We start from the raw sequence: 18,915 nt of genomic DNA, 5'->3' as shown, positions 1-18,915 counted from the left end.
CGACGCGTATATTATTTACCCTGTATGAAAAACACGGTTCTCCTTTTCCCGGGAATGCCCTGTGCACGAAGAACATGGTTGCATACGCTCACAAAAAGCAACAACAATGCTAAGGGTGTTCCCCAAGTGGCGGTCGGTATGACGGAACACGTATGATTAGGTAACAATTCCAGATGATGGAGCATTAAAAAAAAAAAAAAGCGGGGTCACTGCTGCGCGCACTCTGTGATCCAAGATATTATTCCATTCAGCCACGGTACAAGGGGAAGAAACGCGCGTCGTAAAACTAGAAAAGCAAAGTGATCCGTTTCACATTAAATCCGACAGCCAAGGCGACCTTTGGACGGAGCCAATCAGGGTAGCGCCCAAGTGCGTCCGTCACGGCGCGCACATCATCGTTTCGCGTTTGCTATGACCGTCTATTAACCAATCACCCACACTGATGGCGGCGTAAGGCCGCCCCTTCTGCTCCGCTGATGGATGCAAAACGGTGTACGAGGTAGTTCAAATGTCGTAGGGGATGAACGAGGAGGAAACAGCGGTAAATATTGACCGAGTTGAGGCTGGTGATAAGATATCTCATGGAAGAGAAAGATGCACAATATTCTGCGGCGAGTACTGAGATTAGGGAGGCACAGCTGAGGTTTTATTAAGCCGAGGTACTGGAATTGCGCTTTTGGTTATATGAAATAAATCGATCAGCTGGATTTTGAAGGAATTCTAGGGCATTGGTGAGGCAGAGGGCATTAGTGAGGTAAGATAGTGAGACATTGCACGAGAGACTGGCAGAACGTAACGCAAACACTGGCCACTCCATTGAATGCCTCGCATATTTATGGTAACATCGGGGAGACGGGACGATCACGGTGCAGGCATAATGGTAGAATAACCCTTTGAACTTTTTGTAATAACTTAAGGAAGACTGTCTTATACAGTAGTTGCATCGCATTACGCGTGCCTCAATGCTTTTTGCGTTTTTCAAATGCAACACAGTACAAAGACTACGAACATACAACGCTCATTATTGCCTTCAACAATCAAGTCTCAAACATCGCACGGGCTTATATAAAATTAGAATTTATTAAAGGTACCCTGAAAAGTGCCTAACAAGTACCACATACCAAACAAACAACAACAACAACGCGTGTTCAATATATTGCTGTTTGTGTTTAAAGGACAGTTAGCATACCAAAGTACATATATGTCTCGCTTTGTAACACTTTATCCGGGGACATAGAGGTGTACATAGCTTGAAGAAATGTATATGTCTTTGGAGGGGGGCACTTTCTTTCACTCGAGAGAGTACACTCTCCCTCAATCGCGAGCAATATCGCTGATTGTGACACACTGGATATGTGAATATAGTATGGCGAATTCCATCGGTTTTAGTCATTTACAGTAATAAGCACATTTCCGTAAGATATCTTGCTTATTGTTGCACATTTTCGGAGTTGATGAACGCACTCTATTGAATGCTATTACAGGTGACCCACATTTCAAGTCTGACAACCCGATGAACACCCAATGGAGAGGTGTTCATGGTATTGATCGTGACAGCCGAAAGGGTCACACTAATAGAGTGAACCGGGAACAACACACTGGACCTCAGTCACTGGCAGCGAAGCAACCTTGGGTGAACGACGGTGTTCCAGGTGAGAGGCGCTTCCAGAGTGTAATCACTTATGTTCCGAACTCGATCTATGGAGGCACCACTGGCAAACCGTGTGACGTGGCGTGATTGTTTTATAGTTTAATACAAATGAAGCAGAGATCGCAATTTTAATAAAACCCATCTACCCCAAGCCAAAAAATTAAAAAAAAAAATTCAATAAAATAGTTAAGAGTATTTTCGTTTTGAATTTTCAAATCTGGTATATAAGAAGATTTGCGATCTTAAATTGTCTTCTTGGCCGCAGCTGCCTTTATATGGGACACCAGGGGAGGTTGAGAACGACAGCACCACAGAGGAAGTTCGGGCTTTTATTCTTGGTTAATTCCTAGCGCGAAACAGCGTGCAATCAAATATCTCATTGCTAATAAGTTTTTCAGAAAATGCAGCTGCGTTTTGATGTATTGATCAGACCATCATAGGCAGACTTGAGTTTTATCGAAAACGCAGCGGACGCTAGCTTAGTTTTCCAGGCGCGCGACGCTGTGTCTAGCGTTCCATTTTTCTTTTGTATAATTTACTTTTTTTTTGTTGTTATTGTTTTTAAAGAAATCGCAGCTGACGAAGTATTCTCGAAGCGTCTCGAAGCGTCTCTCTGCTACCATTTTTTTTTTGTTTTTTTGTTCTACAGTTGAATTCTGTGGCTGGTTGAAATCGCGGTTGAAATGTTTGGTGGCCGACAACCTCTCTTCGAACGTGGCGCGCTTTACTTTTCAACGCTAAATCACAGTTTTTTTTCAATAAGAATGCAGGTATGGGTTAAAACAACAGATCAATTTCACTAAGCGTTCGACGCGTGTGTCACATCGCCATAGCTTTAGTTCAAAGAATTCGGACGGTATAGTGCTCGAGATGGCTCGTGCCGTCTCAGGCTCTACAGGCACAGACAGAGATTCAACAAAAGTGCCGCACGTGCAAAAAAAAAAAAAAGTTTTTTCGTTGCAGTTTGGCACTGGTGGCGTAGTCCTACTATAGCTGGTGAGATCGGCCTGTGGCAGCTGTATGTCTATATATGGATGAAACAGTCATACGCCAAATTTCGTTTTATGAGAAACGGAGCCAACGCTCACGGCCTTCCGCGTTTTCCCGAAACGCCACCTGGTCATTCGTTCCTCACACTTCTTTCTTGCGACATCGCCGAAACTGCGCAGATTGAAGGAAAGAAGCGCCGTGTTGTGTGTGAAGCGCGTGTCACGTGACATGATACAGCGGAATCTGTAAAGATTGTCAACTCCAACTCTGTAGCTTCCATGATGATTTTAACCCGAGACTGGAGTAGACGGAACAAGATAGCTTCCACTGTAGCTTCAGCTGTATTAGATCCAGAGATGCGACGCGAAAGACAGTGTCAAAATTTGAGTTAGCTTTGATAAGATTGAATCCTGAGTTAATACAATTATTGTATAGTCTTCCCATTCAGCGAATCCAGGCAGCATATAATTTCAACTTTTAAAAAAATGTCTAGACAACAGACTATAGTCCCTTAAATACGTTACAAATCAGGCTATAGCAACCCACAACGTCAGGGCGTCTCTTTCAGACGCCCTGCTCGCACGCCGTTTGTAATGATTTGGCTGTGTGCGCTCGCGCGAGGTGAACGAGACGACGAAGTTGTGTTCAAAGTAGAAAGCCCGCGCTGGAGGCAGGGCAACTGAAGCTCCTCTCTGCTGTTCTCCCCTTTCCAGTAACTATAGTAGTAGTGATGGCAGCGTTTGATTTAAGAAAGGGAAACAATTAGAACACTAGCAGTCCCGTGTTTGAGAGCACTCGGTCCTTTCTTTTCCCTTAGCTGGCATTGTTCGTTAGTAGACTTGGGGTTGATTAGAGGCGTAATAGCACACCTACTGTTGATCCCCTTTCGCACTACGTCGTAGCGGTTCGATAATCTTTCATTTCACTTTCTGATTTGATAAGCGAATGCTGCACACCTTATAGGACTCTCGTAGAATGATGTCTAGGTTTTTGGCATGCCCAGTGAGCAGTATGACAATGTATTCGTGACGGACGTGCACTGCTGAGGAAATGAAGTGTTGAAACGAAAGACGTAAACCTTATCTATTCGTTTCACATTTAACGGGAAAGTCTAATATTACGACTAGGTTTTACATTTAACGTAAAGATATAATTAAATGTTTTAATACCTCCTACCGTCCTTCCACTGCCACAGGTCTATTTTATCAGGCGGGAGATTTTCATTCATTCAAAGCGACCTTATTTGCGCCGGAAGCTAATGTCCCATTATTTTTGCATTTGTATGGTAGTCCAAACTAAAATAGCATCATTTTTATATGTAATTCGCAGTTATAAACATATAATGTGAACTCCTTAACAAAATATTGTACCCCTCGTTTTAAGGCATAACATTCTTTTTAACGCTACCTCCCAATTCCAAAATTTTTGTCCGCCCGTGCGTCCGTCCGTTCATGCATTTTCCGATAAATCTAACACGAAAAATCACGTTAAGTGACGTCACCTGATGTCACATGAACTATAGACATTGGGAAATTGACGGCACGTGACCTATACGTCAACTCAATGTCCCGCTAAATTTAGCGAGAAAATTCACGTCTTTTGGCCTAAACATCAATTCATTTTCCCTGCTACATTTTGCAAAAATTTTACGTCACGTGTCGTCTGCACGCCAATTCAGATAGCCGCTAAATTTAGAGGCGAAAATTCAAGTCTTCTTACCAGACACCAATCCAGATTTCCCTCTAAATTTAGCAGAAAAACCTGACGTCACATGACCTGACTTCACATGATCTATACAACCACTTAATTTCGTCGCTAAATTTAGCAGAAAAATATACAACACGTGACACCAATTCCCTTGCCAATTCCCTACAATGCATTTCATGCATTACACAAATTTGAAGGTAAAACCCGCTGCCTATTTTTTCTTTTTTTTTAGTAGTAGAGAGTATTACAAAGGAAGGTACTCAAGGCCTGCTTGACAGTTTTACGGTGAAGAGGCGTGCGAAACTATTTTAAGACGGCAAGTTGGGCTAGTGGGTTGTACATTTTTGAAGTAAAATGCCTAAAGACAGGGACACAATAAAAGAGATGCTAACAAGACACAACACGGCGTACTGTCAGTAACTATTTTCTTCTGTCCCTATTTTTAGGCAGTTTACTTCAAAAACATTATTTTCTTGAATTTTTTTCAAATTTTTTTTAACTACCCGCCTTCCTTCCAAAACATGTACAAGTACAATGAACTTGTAATACTTTATTTCATGTGAAACCAACTGATTTCAGTTATTCTCAACTAAAAGTAAATTTAGAAAACAAAATTTGATGAACAGAGAAACGATTCAGTGAACAAACGAACAATTAGGTGAACACGAATAAATTTGGTAAACAGGAAAAATCATTATACTTAAGAATTTTCTTGTAAAATAAACTTTCCGCTTTGTCTGAGTCTAAGGTGTTTGACATATCCCCCCCTTTTTTCCCCTAGCCTCGGGGTTTTCAGAATTCTATTAAATTTGGTGAAATACCTGTTGTCAAGGTTATGATTAACTCACCAAGAACCAGTATGAGCTGTTTAGAAGGCAGCCTAATTAGGCTGCCTTATATTGTAGCTATATTATTACAACATGTGGACACTGAGCCGCAAGTAGTGCTGGAAATGTCAAGTTTTGCTGGCCACTGATGAGTTCTCCTGCTTCTTTTTTTACATAATATTACTTTTACAGATCACGTGAAAAACCTGAAATGTCGTCACCGAGAAAGACTCTCAAGAGACTGCCGCGAGCGAGACCGCTACTGCCACGAAGCGCCGCGTTTTTCTGTACGCCAGGCAGACTGCTCCAAGTGCGTCTGCAGGCCTGGCTACCTTCGAAACTCTTGGGGAGACTGCATCACCCAGGCCCAGTGTAATCATTGTAAGAATCGAGCGCACCTGAACGAAGATTACAACCTCTGCGAGTCAAGATGTCCCCTCGTATGTCATCGGCCGATTCGACCGTACTGTTCCGGCACGTGCTACATGGAGTGTGCCTGCAAGCCTGGCTTTATCAGGTAAGTTTCCATGAACGGAACCCTAGCGTAATTTAGCTGAAGTTATGGTAGGGCTGCTAAAGGGCCTGTCTACACAAGCTTACCTCATCACTTCAAAGACGCATAAGCTAATTCGATGACGCCGAAGAGGGTATTTTCTGACAATTATTTCAGTTTAATTGTTGAACTGAAGTAGAGAAGAAAATGTTTAAGTATGGTGTTATTTCCACCGTAACAAAAACTTAAAATATTCCCAAAATTTGACTATAAAATATTTTTGCTGTAACATAGCGACGTATGTAACCACTATGCGCAATGCGAATCTTGAAGAGTATAACCAATTGTAATTTTTTACCTCGTACAAGTGCGCGTCTGGCCAAATGGTTTTCAGAACACACACGCGACGACCACCATTAGTAACATCAAGTTTTATTTCTTCCGTTCGTTAAAGCCTTTAAAGGAAACCAGCTCGTTGGATTGGTGGCCGAGTATTTTAACGCAATGCAGCTAGAGGCATGTGGAGCCAAAGCTCGCACTGAGAACCCAGAGTTTCTGGATTAAATCCCCGCCCTTGCTCGTTTCCATCTGAAAAATCATCGTACCGCCGTGCGTTTGGGCATAACTACGGCGTAATGCACGCTAAAGACCACAGGCTAGCAGTTGTACTGCACTGGCTAAATATTTCATTTACGGCGGAGACCCTAGACGCCTGGGGGTGGCTAACTGCCCGGTGTCCAATGCCACATTCGTCTGGGACGCACGACGCCAGACCGCGCTGCATCGGTGGGCGGTTCACGTTCTCCTGGTGGTGGCAGTGCGGCTGCGCTGCGTTCGTCAGGGATTTCTTAAGGCGCACGGGAGGACGCGACAGAACATCACGCGACAGCATAGCACGCGACAAAACAGCAGGGTCAAAACAGCACCGCGTCAAAACAGCACGCGACAATACAGCGCGGCGTCAAGACAGAAGAGCACGTGTCAAACGCCTCCTCGTCTTACCATGTACCCTGACCACCCCTCCCTCTTCTCCAGTTCTCCATAAATCGGAAAAACATTGCTACCGCGGCGGTTTTCACTTAGTTTGCTCCAGCTTTCTGCTCGGGCTACGGCTCCAGCAGCGGCGCCGAAAGCGAGAGCGCGTACCCCTATATATTCGAGAAGTTGTTCCCGCCACCGACAAAAAGCCCGAAGATCGTCGGATACATCGAGGACGTCGTACGTAAATACTGCCCGACGAGATATGTTCGAGGCCTCATGGCTGCGAGGCCTCATGGCTGCGGCAATCAATGTAAATATATACTTTTTATTCTTCCTGCAGTTCCAGGGGAACTTCAGACTGACGAGGTTCGTATGCTACGACATTATACCATCTACCGTAGGCCCCTCGTTCTACCGCGACATACTTTCCAGAGGGGGATCACCTCGGAAGACGGTCGAGGAAATGTATCAACCACTTTACTATTTTAATCATTGAGCAGCATAACTTACATAAGTTGCTGGGGCGATGCCGAAGCGGTCATGCTGATTCACGGAAGTTTGGATATGCAACCGGGAGATCGGTAACCCCGCTAGCTAGTGTTGGCGGTAACTTGTAGCAGGTAACGGCATTACGTGTAACGCGTTACTTTTTTCGGTAACGTAGTAACGTCCTCGTTACTTTTTCAAAACAGTAATGGGGAACGTACTTACGTTACTCATTTCAAGTAACGGGTAACCTAATTACCCGTTACTGTTTCTCCTTGTTCCCAAAATTAAAAAAAAAAAAATAGTTACTTTTTTTTTCGTGTTTTTAGGCACCAAGTTGTGTGCATTTTTAAGTTTCTGGCATTTGTCTACGATTTTTTTCGTGAGTGCTTAGGTAAACCGTAAAAAAAAAACTAATTATATTCGATTTCTGCATGAACATAATGTTTGTTGAAATATGGCGTTTATGCAGACGTGTACCACCTAATCATTAAAACCTGTTAATGCACAATTTGAAACGAACGCAAAGGTATCGCGCGTTACTTTTTATCGGTAACGGTAACTGTAATCCGTTGTAATAATTGGCGATTTGAACGATTAAAGAATCAGGCATTTATATAACGATCCGGGGTTGTTATTTATGCGCTCGTCCCGTGCGCTGTTTCCTACGATGAATTCCCACCAACTCCTCCAGCTATCCATCCTTCTATGATAGCTGGAAAGGTTGCCGCCATCTATGAGCGACGGCGGCAACCAGACTGGTTGTCTGGTTGCCACCGTCGCTCCTAGATGGCGATAGTTGTCCAGAGTTTTGTGTCGACATTTGTTTAGTACCGGACACAAAACTGGGGAAATATAGCCCTTAACAACTCCGCTGTAAAAACTTTTCTTTTCACTGTAGTGTCCCTCTAAGCGTCCCCCAAGTTTTCGTTTTACTTTTGTGCGATAAGTCAAACCTATACATTTAGCGCATTAAATTCTCTTTATATTATTTCAGAAAGATCCCCTCCTGCAATGATAAATGTTTTGATGAATTATAGTTGTAAAAACATATTTTAAAATAGTCAAATATTAAGTATCTCGCTTTTGATTCGCAATGTTTGTTGAAATTAAAAATAAATTGACCTGAGTAGCGGCTATAATAATAACACTCATGTTTACCAGTAATATTAAGTTAACATACGTCGACAGGCTCTAAGGTTTGCACCCTTAACCGCGAAGCAATGACGGTCATTACGTTTTTCTGGCTTGTTTTTTCCGGCACACTCTTTACGAACAGATAAAAGGGCATTGCATTCCTTAATTCCGAGTGTAGAAATCTGTTTTTACATGACAACAAGTGTTTACAGCGTTGTATGTAAAGTGCGTAGAATCAAGGGGAATTGAGACACTGCGAGTACAACGTAAGAGCTGTTAGATGGCCTCAATACCCGGCTAAGAATACCGAGCACCTAGGCCACTGAGGGGGTAACTCGACAGCATAATATATAGGCGGTGTATGTAGGCTATACAACTTTGAAAAAAAAAAATCATGAAAGCTACAGAAATGCTGCCTATGGAGGTGAATTATACGGCCAAGGGGCATAATGTGTGGGGCGAATCCTCAAAATAAGCTGGGTAATTAGCCAAAATTTGTTTAATAATTTTGAAGTATTGAAAATAAACATATGGTTCCAATTTGAAACTTGATGAGCGTCATTGAAAACCAGTAAATCATTACATTTTCTGAAAACATTTAGAGCACCTAAGGAGCGCGGTGGTGCGCTAAAGTTACTACTAGGGCAACCTGCGCAAGACTGGCGCTACGAAAACAAAGATAAAATTATCTTTCGCGTTTATGCAACACCAGTTATCCACCTGTTGCACGATTCGTAAGTTTTGTACAACACCGTGTTTTCCACGTGTCCTAAAAATTCACTGATTTAATGGTTTTCGATTGCGCTCAGCAAGGTTTTAGTTGAAACCATTTGTTTATTTTTACTATTTGAAAAGTTAATGAATAAACAATCGTGACGACTTTCCCCTAGTTGGAAGTCTTCGTTGTCCGTTCCCCCTTTCTATGTATCTTCCTCGTGTTAAATTACTGTTGCCAATACGCTCGTTTTGCACTTAATTACGTACCCTTGATCATATAACGCACCTGCACATTATGCATTAGTATAAATTCCTTAGCTCTTTTTTAAAGCAATTATAGGGCCTAAATGGACACCCAGTATACACTCTAAAAAAAGTCTCTACGTCTACTTTCCTGCAGAATACTCGGAGAGCCAATCACCGCAACTTTCGGAGGCGGCTCAGCGAATGACGATGTGGAAATATATGCTTAGACCAAAAAAAAAAAAAACGCAGTCTGAGCTGTGACATTAAGCAATGCAAAACGTCACGCTTTCATTGCTTAATGTCACAACTCAGACTGCGTTTCTTGGTCTAAACATATGTTTCGGCATCGTCATTCGCTCAGCTGCCTCCGTAAGTTGCCCTGATTGGCTCTCCGAGTGTTGTGCGTGAAAGTAGACGCACATACTTTTTTTAGAGCCTATAATATACAACTCGCTAATTTTCATTCGCGCAAGGATGATTGAATGCAGGGCATCGGCATAAAATGATCCCTCAAATATTTCTGCAGGAGGACGCCAAAGGGATTGTGCGTCCCTTTCGACTTCTGCCTGCCTCTTTGTCCCGGCCGGAACCAGGTGTTCTCCACCTGCCTACACAACTGCCAGGAAGGCTGCCAGAGCAACAAGCGTAGACTTTGCACGCCGTATTGCGCCGGTGAAGGTTGCATGTGCAAACCGGGGTACGTCGTATTGACAGCCGATCCGCTGGTATGCGTACGTCGGGACGCTTGCCCCGGAAGGCGCCAGCATCTGCCACACGGCCTGGTTAACAAAGGATAATAACACAGGTAAACCTACAAACCGCAGGGATCCGAACGGGCAGTGATTTCTGACCGCATTACAAATGTTATTAAAATATAATAAAACAATAAATAGTACAATAAATAAACTAAACATCAATGTCTTTTTCAAGATTCCTTGATTCTCATTCTACAAAAAACTCTTTGCTCAAGCGTGGGCTAACTCTTGTCCGATAACAAGGAAGTTGGTGCCTTGAAAGCCCGTGACCGGGCAAGAAAGGGCGATTCTTTTTGGCTGGGATCTTGAGCCCGTAACGGGCCCACCAGAAATCTCCTACTTTGCACATAGATAGCAGATATGTGCATTGTATGTAACAAAAGTATTCGTGTAAATATAGCGTAAATAAACAGTTTGCACTGTACAATCACGAAGCCTCCGTCGCACCCCCCCCCCCCTCCCCCCCGACTCGGCACCAAAGAACATCTGATCGAGCATCAACCCGCACGACATCCGCGGGTCAACAACAACAAAGAACTATCTACAGTGGCGGGCCCGTGCATTCATTGTAAATACCCAAGGAAGTTGGTGAAAAACCGCATACCACGAAAGAAACGGCTCAAACATGCTCCAACACAAAAGAAAGAGGTTTAACTCCTTTGGAAATGCAGCAAAGCCACCGGTCTTCAAACAGTGGGGCTCTCTATTGTTGGAAGACCGGTGGCTTCGCTGCATTTTTGTTGGATTTAAGACTTTTTCTTTTTTTACTTTTTCCCCAGGCAAGCTCGCACTTTGAAAATTCTATAGAAAAAATGCACCATCTGTGGGCAACGATGCACAAAATCGTAGCGCGATAGGCGAAGAAACCGAATTTTGCAGTCGATTTAAAGAGCCTGGTCGCTGTTTGGGACACCCGGTATGCCGGCCACATCACGGCGTTTTCTGTCAGGACAGAAAGCATGTGGTACTTTCTGCATGGTGTTTCGCTGACACCCTACTATGCTCCCTGTTCCACCCGGCCTGCTAGCCCCGCTGCCCAAATGGGCCTGTTTCTCGTGGCCTAATGGTGAATTGTTGTACGACTTGTGTCCCGTAATGCACAACAACATCGAAAAAGACTTTTAGCGTGTCTTTTCACCAACAAAAAAAAAGTGTACGGGTTAGTTTATACTGCCTGAACTTAAGTCTGCCTCAACGTTCGACTTGTCTCTCAGCTGTGGATAAAAAATTAAGCCAATACAGTACAATCGCTAGCCTGGGGTCTTTAACGCGCCTCAGGCAGTAGTGATACAAGACCGCACGCGATGCTCATCCAGATCGAAACGGGCAGGGTTGGGGATTGAACCACCCAGGATCACTGGGTTCTGCAGCGCGAGCTTTCGCTCCACGTGCTCCGAGCTGGCGTGCACTAGTCCACTCGGCAACCGATACCCCCCTTTCCACCACCTGAATCCCTAAACACCAAGTAAAAAAAACCAGATACCAAGAATGAGCCTTGTTTTGAACAAGTAGCCATCTACGATGTGTGCGTAAGGTCATCAATTCCCTTAGTGAAGCATTTAGCTGATTATTGCATAATGGAAATCAAATGAATAAACAGGAAAATGCTCGTATCCTGCGATTTTTGTGTCAAGGCTATGGCCGAGGCACTACCTCGGAGAGAGTCAGCATTCAGGTTTTCGACCAGCGCTGTAATTATGTTTTTTTTCTACTGATTCTCATAATTCATAGACAGAATTAACCGTCAGTCACCGAGTATCTAGCAGTACCTTACGCGCATGTCACATTTCAGCACAACGTAAGGAAGAGGGCATAGCAGGCTCCACTATAGTTTAACAAACGATTTTCACGTTCGCTTCTTCTTGTTTGCTGGCTTCGCCAGTTTGCTTTTACCAGAGTCAAAGCAAACTGAAAAAGATTTTTATAAAAATTATAAAACTTTTGTAAACAGAATTTATAATTTTTAATAATTGTTTTTATAATTTTTGATAATTTTTGGTTGTGGTTGCTGCGGCTGGTTTTTATGTTTCTTCAATAAACTTTTAGTTGTCAGCACGGTGGAAGAGACATGCTTCTTCCACAGTCGTTATCAGTCAGCGCTCGTCCCATCCACTCCTTCTACTCGTCTTTGTGTCTGTTACACTGTTTGCTCGATTTAGTCTCTAGTCGTGAATATTTTTTCTGTGGCATTTCCAAAGACGGGAAGAGAGCACGCGTGCACAGCTTTGAACAACGCTCAAGCGCACGCTCCTGTCGCGCTGTGGCGGAGCTGCCGGCTACCCAATGGCGCTTAGAGCCTGTAGACGCTTTGCAGCAGCTGTGTATGGGCGCCGCCATGACCAGCCTTCAGTTTTTGTGTCCTCGTATTCCGTTTACTTCACTTCATCATTACCCTAACAGGCCAGGTTATTGCCATTTTAGATTATACTGTAAGCCAAGAGAAAGTCAGTAATGGCGGATGTAATCTGGCACGACTGCAAAGCGTCTAAGTACTATGTACCCGTGCCGCTTCGGAAACGTAGGTGTTATCATGCCTCACTGGGCAAACTGCAAGACAGCGAGCGCCTATCCAGTCCGGCCCAACGTTACTGGAGCCAAGCCCAGGTGGCGGTCACGAGAACTAGTGGCGCTGCAGTCGGATCTTGCTTCCCTGTCTCGCGCGTCATCTATTACCACCGCGTTGAGAGCTTCCTTTTCTTTTTCTTTTCTTCCTTTTTTTTACTTCAATGTGTATAATAGCAAAAAAAAAGAAAAAAAAAAAGATGATGAAGATGAAGTGTAATACACCACAGAGATCAGAGCCAGCGCATTGTGAGTGTTCTTTCCTTGAGTGTTTGAAATTTATTTTTGTGTGCGTCTGTTTCCTTGCGCAGTGAAGTGTCAGTATGAAGGAACAACTCGCCCGAGCTCAAGTTTTGTTATAGACCATTTGCTATATTACCCAAGCATCAAAGAGACTGCAGGGATTGGTGTTCCGCGCGCCACACGCGCACGCCTTCCCTGTGCAAAAGATTCGAAGTAAATAACCAAAATAAAGCGTTGACGAACGCGCGTGCAAGATGCCGTTTGTTTTAGGTATTTGCTTTAGAAAAGTTACTACTGCTGTGGCCAGCACGTGCGGCGCGTGGAACACCAATCCCTACATTCTCCTTGATGCTTGGGGAATGTACACGTTTGCAAGAAAGGCTCCTGTGCGCTGCCATTTTGAGCGATGCTGGCGCCTCGTACCGTTTCCGCCATGCTGGGGTGCGCCAGGGGCACGTCATTGGGGTGCGCGATGACAAGATGGTGCCGTTTGCTGCATCGGCGATGGCTAACGTTAGCGGCACACTTATACCCCTGTTACATGGGCACAGTTAACTGCGGTTAACTCAACTTAACTGCTGTTTCGCGGAACCACAGTTACCGCACTATATATACTCTCTGACAGCTATATCAGAAGAAGTGAAGAGCGCGAGCGCACTGCTTCGATAGATGCTCAAGATGCTCGAGCGCACGTTAGCCCATAGCTTTGACTGCATAGCCGCAGAATGTTGGCCGCAAGTATTGTGCGCTATCTGTGGCTTAGCGTAACTGCAGTTACATGTGCCCGTGTAACAAGGGTATTACTGTCTCGGAACGCAGGAGGAGGTATCCGCGCAGAATCGTAGCGTCACATATTGTAGGACGGGGCATCTTTAAGGGTTGGAGCTGACTTTATAACGATCACAGCCTCTGTTCCTGCATGTTGTGGAAGGCAGAGCTGCCGCGAACGCAGCCATCGTTAATGCAAAGGCCATGCGACTTTTGGCGCATTCTGAAAAGAGCGCCTTGAGACTTTAGATCTTTTTGAACATTTTCGATTTGTTACCGCTTTAGGCATTTTATTTAATTGTCCTTGCTATTTCGCTGTCGAAGACGACACGTGTACGTTTTATAATTATTTTTTAAAATTTCTTTCTGCGCTCAGTGGTGTACGCTTCGGCGAGAGACGCTTGGCGAAATTGTACGACAACCAGCAAACGTCCTGGCTGGAGAGTAGGTCCGCCTCACCTTGGCGCGCGGTTCGAGGTTAAGCCGGGATCCCACTTGCAAAGGTGTATAGGAAGTTTTCACTGGCGGCAATAGCTGTGTGCACGACTGGTGGGCGCGTGCTGATGGCGAGCTTCCAGGGTTCTTTTGCAACGTGCATTCCACACCGTCAAAATGGCCGGTCTTAGCAGGCTATTAATGGGGGCTCGTTCTGAGCATGCGCTCTAGACAGCACCCACAAATATGGCGCCCAGTGAATATTCCTTATTGCAATATGTTTATTCAAACTTGGCGGGCCGGACAATCTGGAAGCAAGGCTCGACTGCAGCGCTCCTAGTTCTCGTGACTACCACTGAGCCCACGTCGCAGGCGGAGCTGTGAAACTGAGCTTGCTCCAGTAACGTTGGTCCGGCCGTGGCAGCATCACGGAACAGCTAGAGTGCCTTCATTGAGGCACCCTAGGAACAGCGCTCCCCGTAGGCGCGCTCCAGGTGACGTAATCGTGAATATAGAGAAGGTCGTGCTCCCAGGATAGAGTACACTCTACCCAGGAAGCGAGCGATCAAGCACGCGCAGCAATGCATCGCTTGAACGTTCTACTGCCCGACGGCCAGTAGAACCGGCACAACCTGCATTCGGAAGAAAGCGATCCTGAACTCCGTTTGTCCCCCGGATCAAATGACCCGTGAAGATGCCCAGCCGAAAAGAAATGTTCAGGAAGCTGCGGCGGAACATCGGCCTCGAAGGTAAGGCAGATCGGTTCTGGAACACTGCAGCAAATGTTTAGGGAGGGGCAGTCATTCCTTAGGCCCGCTTCAGACGGGGCAACTTTTCCAGCAATTTTGAGGTTGCTGGCGGGTTGTTCCCTAGCGTTCCCTAGATCGACACGAATTGCTGAGATCGGGTCCGGCTCGAAACAGACGAGCAACTCGAACAACTTTGAGCCGTTTGAAGCGGCAGCAGCCAATCAGGGACGCGATATTTTCACGTGACACCCCCGTGGTGGTGATGATGACAGCTAAATACTTGGTTCTGGTTTGAAATCGATCGTTTTTGGAAATAAACCTTTTCAGAAAGATGAGTTAGTATTCTCAACGCCATTCAAAGATATAAAGACACGTTTTTTAGCGCGTAGCTGGGCTTCTAAATAGTGCAAGAAAATTCAAAGTGAATGATGATGATAGCAAGTCGTAGCAGTTCGGTTGCTGCGTGTGAACGCGGACGGCCCGTGTTGCTGGTGTTGCGACGTCAAGTTGCTGGGTGAAATTGCTCCGTCTGATGCGGGCCTTAGCATTGAATTCAATGTGTTGAAGGAAAAAAGTTATAATGAGCAGGAGGTGGCGTCCGTATTCTGCATATAGGGAGTATTCACTGGTGGCCATAGCTGTGTGCGCGAGTGCTGAGCTCGTGCTGATGGCGAGCTTCCGCAGTTCTTTTGTAATGTGCATTCCGCACCATCAAGAGTGCCGGTCTTAGCAGCCTATTGATGTGAGCTCGTTCTGAGCATGCGCTTTGAACAGCACCCACAAATATGGCGTCCAGTGAATACTGCCTATATGAAGCGAAACGTAACGGACTTGGTCACAAAGTATCCCTTCAGTCTCTCGGCGTTCTTCTATCTGTGACCTTTCTTCGGCTAGAAAGTTTACTAGCTTTTTGGCACCACAGTGTCAGGCGTTACATTATAATTAATTATCACTAGTTCGCCTGCACGCTCGCTGCTGCGTAGAAAGCTCAGCTAATGGGCGCCGCCATGTAAAATGCGGCAAACAAGCGCCATGGCATTGCCTGGTAAACGGTTGATTGCCCCATATTTACATGGCGGTGCAAGCTGAATCGGGGCCGGACAGGTGAGATTCGGAGCCCAATACTCGCCTGGCCAGTAGAAAGCCGGCGTGCGGCGGACGCCCTCGACACCGCGGGGGCAGTGTCGTTTAGAGCGAGTCGTCATAGAGCGGCTTTGGAAAGCGAACGTGCCAGGCTTCGTAGGCACATACGCTGAGATTGGTACCGTGTTGAGAAACACCTAGAAGCTCCGCTTCCCGCAAGCGTTCGTTGCCTTCGGTCATGATGGGATTGCGGGTGCACATCTTACAATTTTTGGGTGCACCGGTCGTATCGAAGGCCAGCCTTGACAGCGGGCAGACAAAGGATGCCTCAGGCACGGAGCAGGCGTAACCTAACGTAGCCGACCAAGCGGCGAGCAGACGATGAGTGCAGCGCCGGTGCGCAAGGCAGTCTGGGATTAAGACATTTTTTCCAGCGCCGTTGAGCATGACGTCATGCCGAGTCCTGGGGTATTTAAACGTCCTTAGTAGACCGTTCGCTTAATTACCCAAGCATTAAAAAGAGTGCTGGGAACGTAGGTACACGCGCTGCACGCGTTCGCTTTATCTCTATTAAATATTTGAAGTAAACAACCAAATTAAGACGTCGATGAACGCGTGTGCAATGTGCCATTTGTTTTGAAGTTTTACTTCGGAACAGTCACTGCTGCAAGAGGCAGTATGCGCAGTGCGTGTAACTACACTCGCGCAGGCTCCTTGAGCTTGGATAATTTAGCGAAAGGTCTGTTGAAGGCAACCTTACCAGAAGCACTCAGTTGGTAAACTGCCATGAAGCCTGCTTTAAAAAAGTGGCTCCGGTGCGTACTCGAGAACCGAGCTAATGGCGATCGCCACGCCACCATTTCTCCCGCAGCGTCCACTCCGGGAAGTGCATGGCTACACGTCGAGTCGGGCAAGGGCCGGTGACGCCATCTCACAGGGCCATCTCGCAGTAGCTATGTAATACAACTTTTATGTTTCAACTCGTCGCTAAAGGGTGGCGCTGTTATCGTATTTAGCTCGGTCTCGTTGGACGCCAGCGACCCAGGTTTCAAGGGTGAGCTTCCCAACTGAGGGTTTTAGTAACGTTGGTTGAACGCAAGCTGAAGGCTGCAGAGGATATTCATTGGACGTCACACTTGAATACACCCTTCGCAGAGGATGCTCAAAACAGACTCATGATACTAGGTTGCTAAGACCGGTAACCTTGATGTTGCGGAATGCACGTTACAAAAGCACTGTGAAGATCGCCATTAGTTCGCGTTCAAAAGCCACAAACTCAATAAAAAAAAAAAAGAAGATCCACAGACTGTGAAACCCTCTCTATTTCTCCCGCCTGTTTCAACGGCCACATAAGCCTAAAACGGTTATGCCCTAATTTTGGTACGGGTTACGCGTTTTTATATATTTATGTACGTGACCAAGATCTTAAAAAGAGGGCGAAACATTTATTTTTAAACTGCACCTATAAGCTGATAAAGTATTTATTTTTAATTCGTATATTTTAACATGTGGACTTTATTTCGGCTTCACTTGAGTGTGCACTCACACATCCTGAAATGTTCATTGGAACAACGTTCTCGATGTCTCAAAAAGCTATCCGAGTAGCCATGAAGTGAAAACATACGCTGTCAGTTTCCCTAATCACGCTTGTTTTGCGCCTGAGGCGCCATGTTGAACGCGTGTAGTCAAGTTAGTCGAAAACACGCATAAATTATTCTAATAATTGTGGTGAATCATCTAATACATTCCGATCTTGCTAAGTTCTTGCAGGTGGGTTGATTCAAAACTTACAAAAATAAACCTCGATTTATCCATGGGATTTGTTGGACATTCTCATCTATAAGTAAATAAAAATATCTGTGTAAAAAGAAAAAAGATAGTACTTTTTTACTGTGTGATACCTAAGAATGTTAAATTTGAGGGGCAGTTTAAAGCGCGGAACTTTAAAGATATTGAACTCTTACGACTGGCTGAAGACTACGGAACGGCCATTAAAAAATCGTAAGCGACAAGCCAGGGGTTCACACAGTTAATCATGAGTGCTGAGTCAGCTTTTTGTTGGGACTCGCGCTCAAACGGTAGCGCACTGATTTTACGCGAGTTTTCAATGAGCATTGACGCAGTACTCTTGCGCACTCTCTGCTTCTTAAAGGTACATGATGTAGCACGGCAAGGCACGCTTGCTTGCGGCCTTCACATGGGTTGTAGTTTCTCCCTCCCACAGCTCAGTGGGGTCGCTACAGCCTCACCCCTCTTAAGGTGAGGCTGTAGCTCTGCTCGCGGAGCGGAATATCGCAATGATGTTCCCAGGGCGGCCTTGCTGGATCCAAGCCGCCCTGCGGTAAGCGACGGTCACTTCTGCGGGAGGCCAGAGGCGCGAATGGCGTGGCTGTGGGGCGGCGTGGATACGGCGTGCAGAGCAGAGAAGATATAGTGCGACAACACGCCGCGCGTGCACCGTCGTCGCAACATTCGTCTCCTGTTCCTCCTTATGCCCTCGGTAGAACGTAGTGGCCGACGAAAACGTCGCCCCTTCGCAAACCGTAGCTGCGCGTTGTTGTCTGGTCCGAGGTGCCCAGATGTGCCAGTCGCGTATCGCTCCGCGAGCGCCGCAGAAGCGAGCAACGCGATCGTCCTCCGTGTCGTCTGCTTCCCAGACTTTGAAAACATTTTTTGAAACATCGCTCGTTCAGAAAAAAACAAACAAAGAACAAACAACGGGATTATACTGTACCCAGTGGCTACAAATAATGTTCAATAATCAAGGAACCTTGGGTTTTAGTGTAGCATGTATATTTCGCAAGCGCAAAACTAGAATTATGCTCCACCCAAAACTCGGCGCCTACAAGCTCGCTTTCGCGCATGAGGGTAAAGTCCAGCTCGGAGCACATGAAGGAAAAAGAAATGCGATACTTTGGCTCCGATAGCAGAGCCTATAGAGTTACTCTATCCTCTCCTTCAGCGCTTTAACTCGATCTAAGAAGGCACCCTAATCTCACCATGTTGGCCTCTTTGCTACACTATCGAATTGGAAGAATTTTCCGGCTACAGTTCGATCTTCATGCCTCGAGGCCACCTTCATACA

General features: G+C 45.5%; 1 protein-coding gene across 1 annotated transcript; it reads left to right on the top strand.

Moving 5' to 3' along the window:
- Positions 1-4,489: 4,489 nt before the first annotated feature.
- LOC115326628 (serine protease inhibitor swm-1-like) lies at positions 4,490-10,032 on the top strand (the record flags this gene model as incomplete). The annotated part of the gene is made up of 3 exons (XM_040207318.1): positions 4,490-4,515; positions 5,366-5,692; positions 9,762-10,032. Coding segments are annotated over 3 exons (624 nt in total), but the record flags the coding sequence as incomplete, so codon positions are not given.
- Between the last annotated feature and the right edge of the window lie 8,883 nt (positions 10,033-18,915).

Source organism: Ixodes scapularis, unplaced genomic scaffold, assembly GCF_016920785.2.
Source record: "Ixodes scapularis isolate PalLabHiFi unplaced genomic scaffold, ASM1692078v2 PGA_scaffold4__175_contigs__length_147842914, whole genome shotgun sequence".
Taxonomy (NCBI): Eukaryota; Metazoa; Arthropoda; class Arachnida; order Ixodida; family Ixodidae; genus Ixodes; species Ixodes scapularis.
This window is presented reverse-complemented; position numbering and strand designations above follow the sequence as displayed.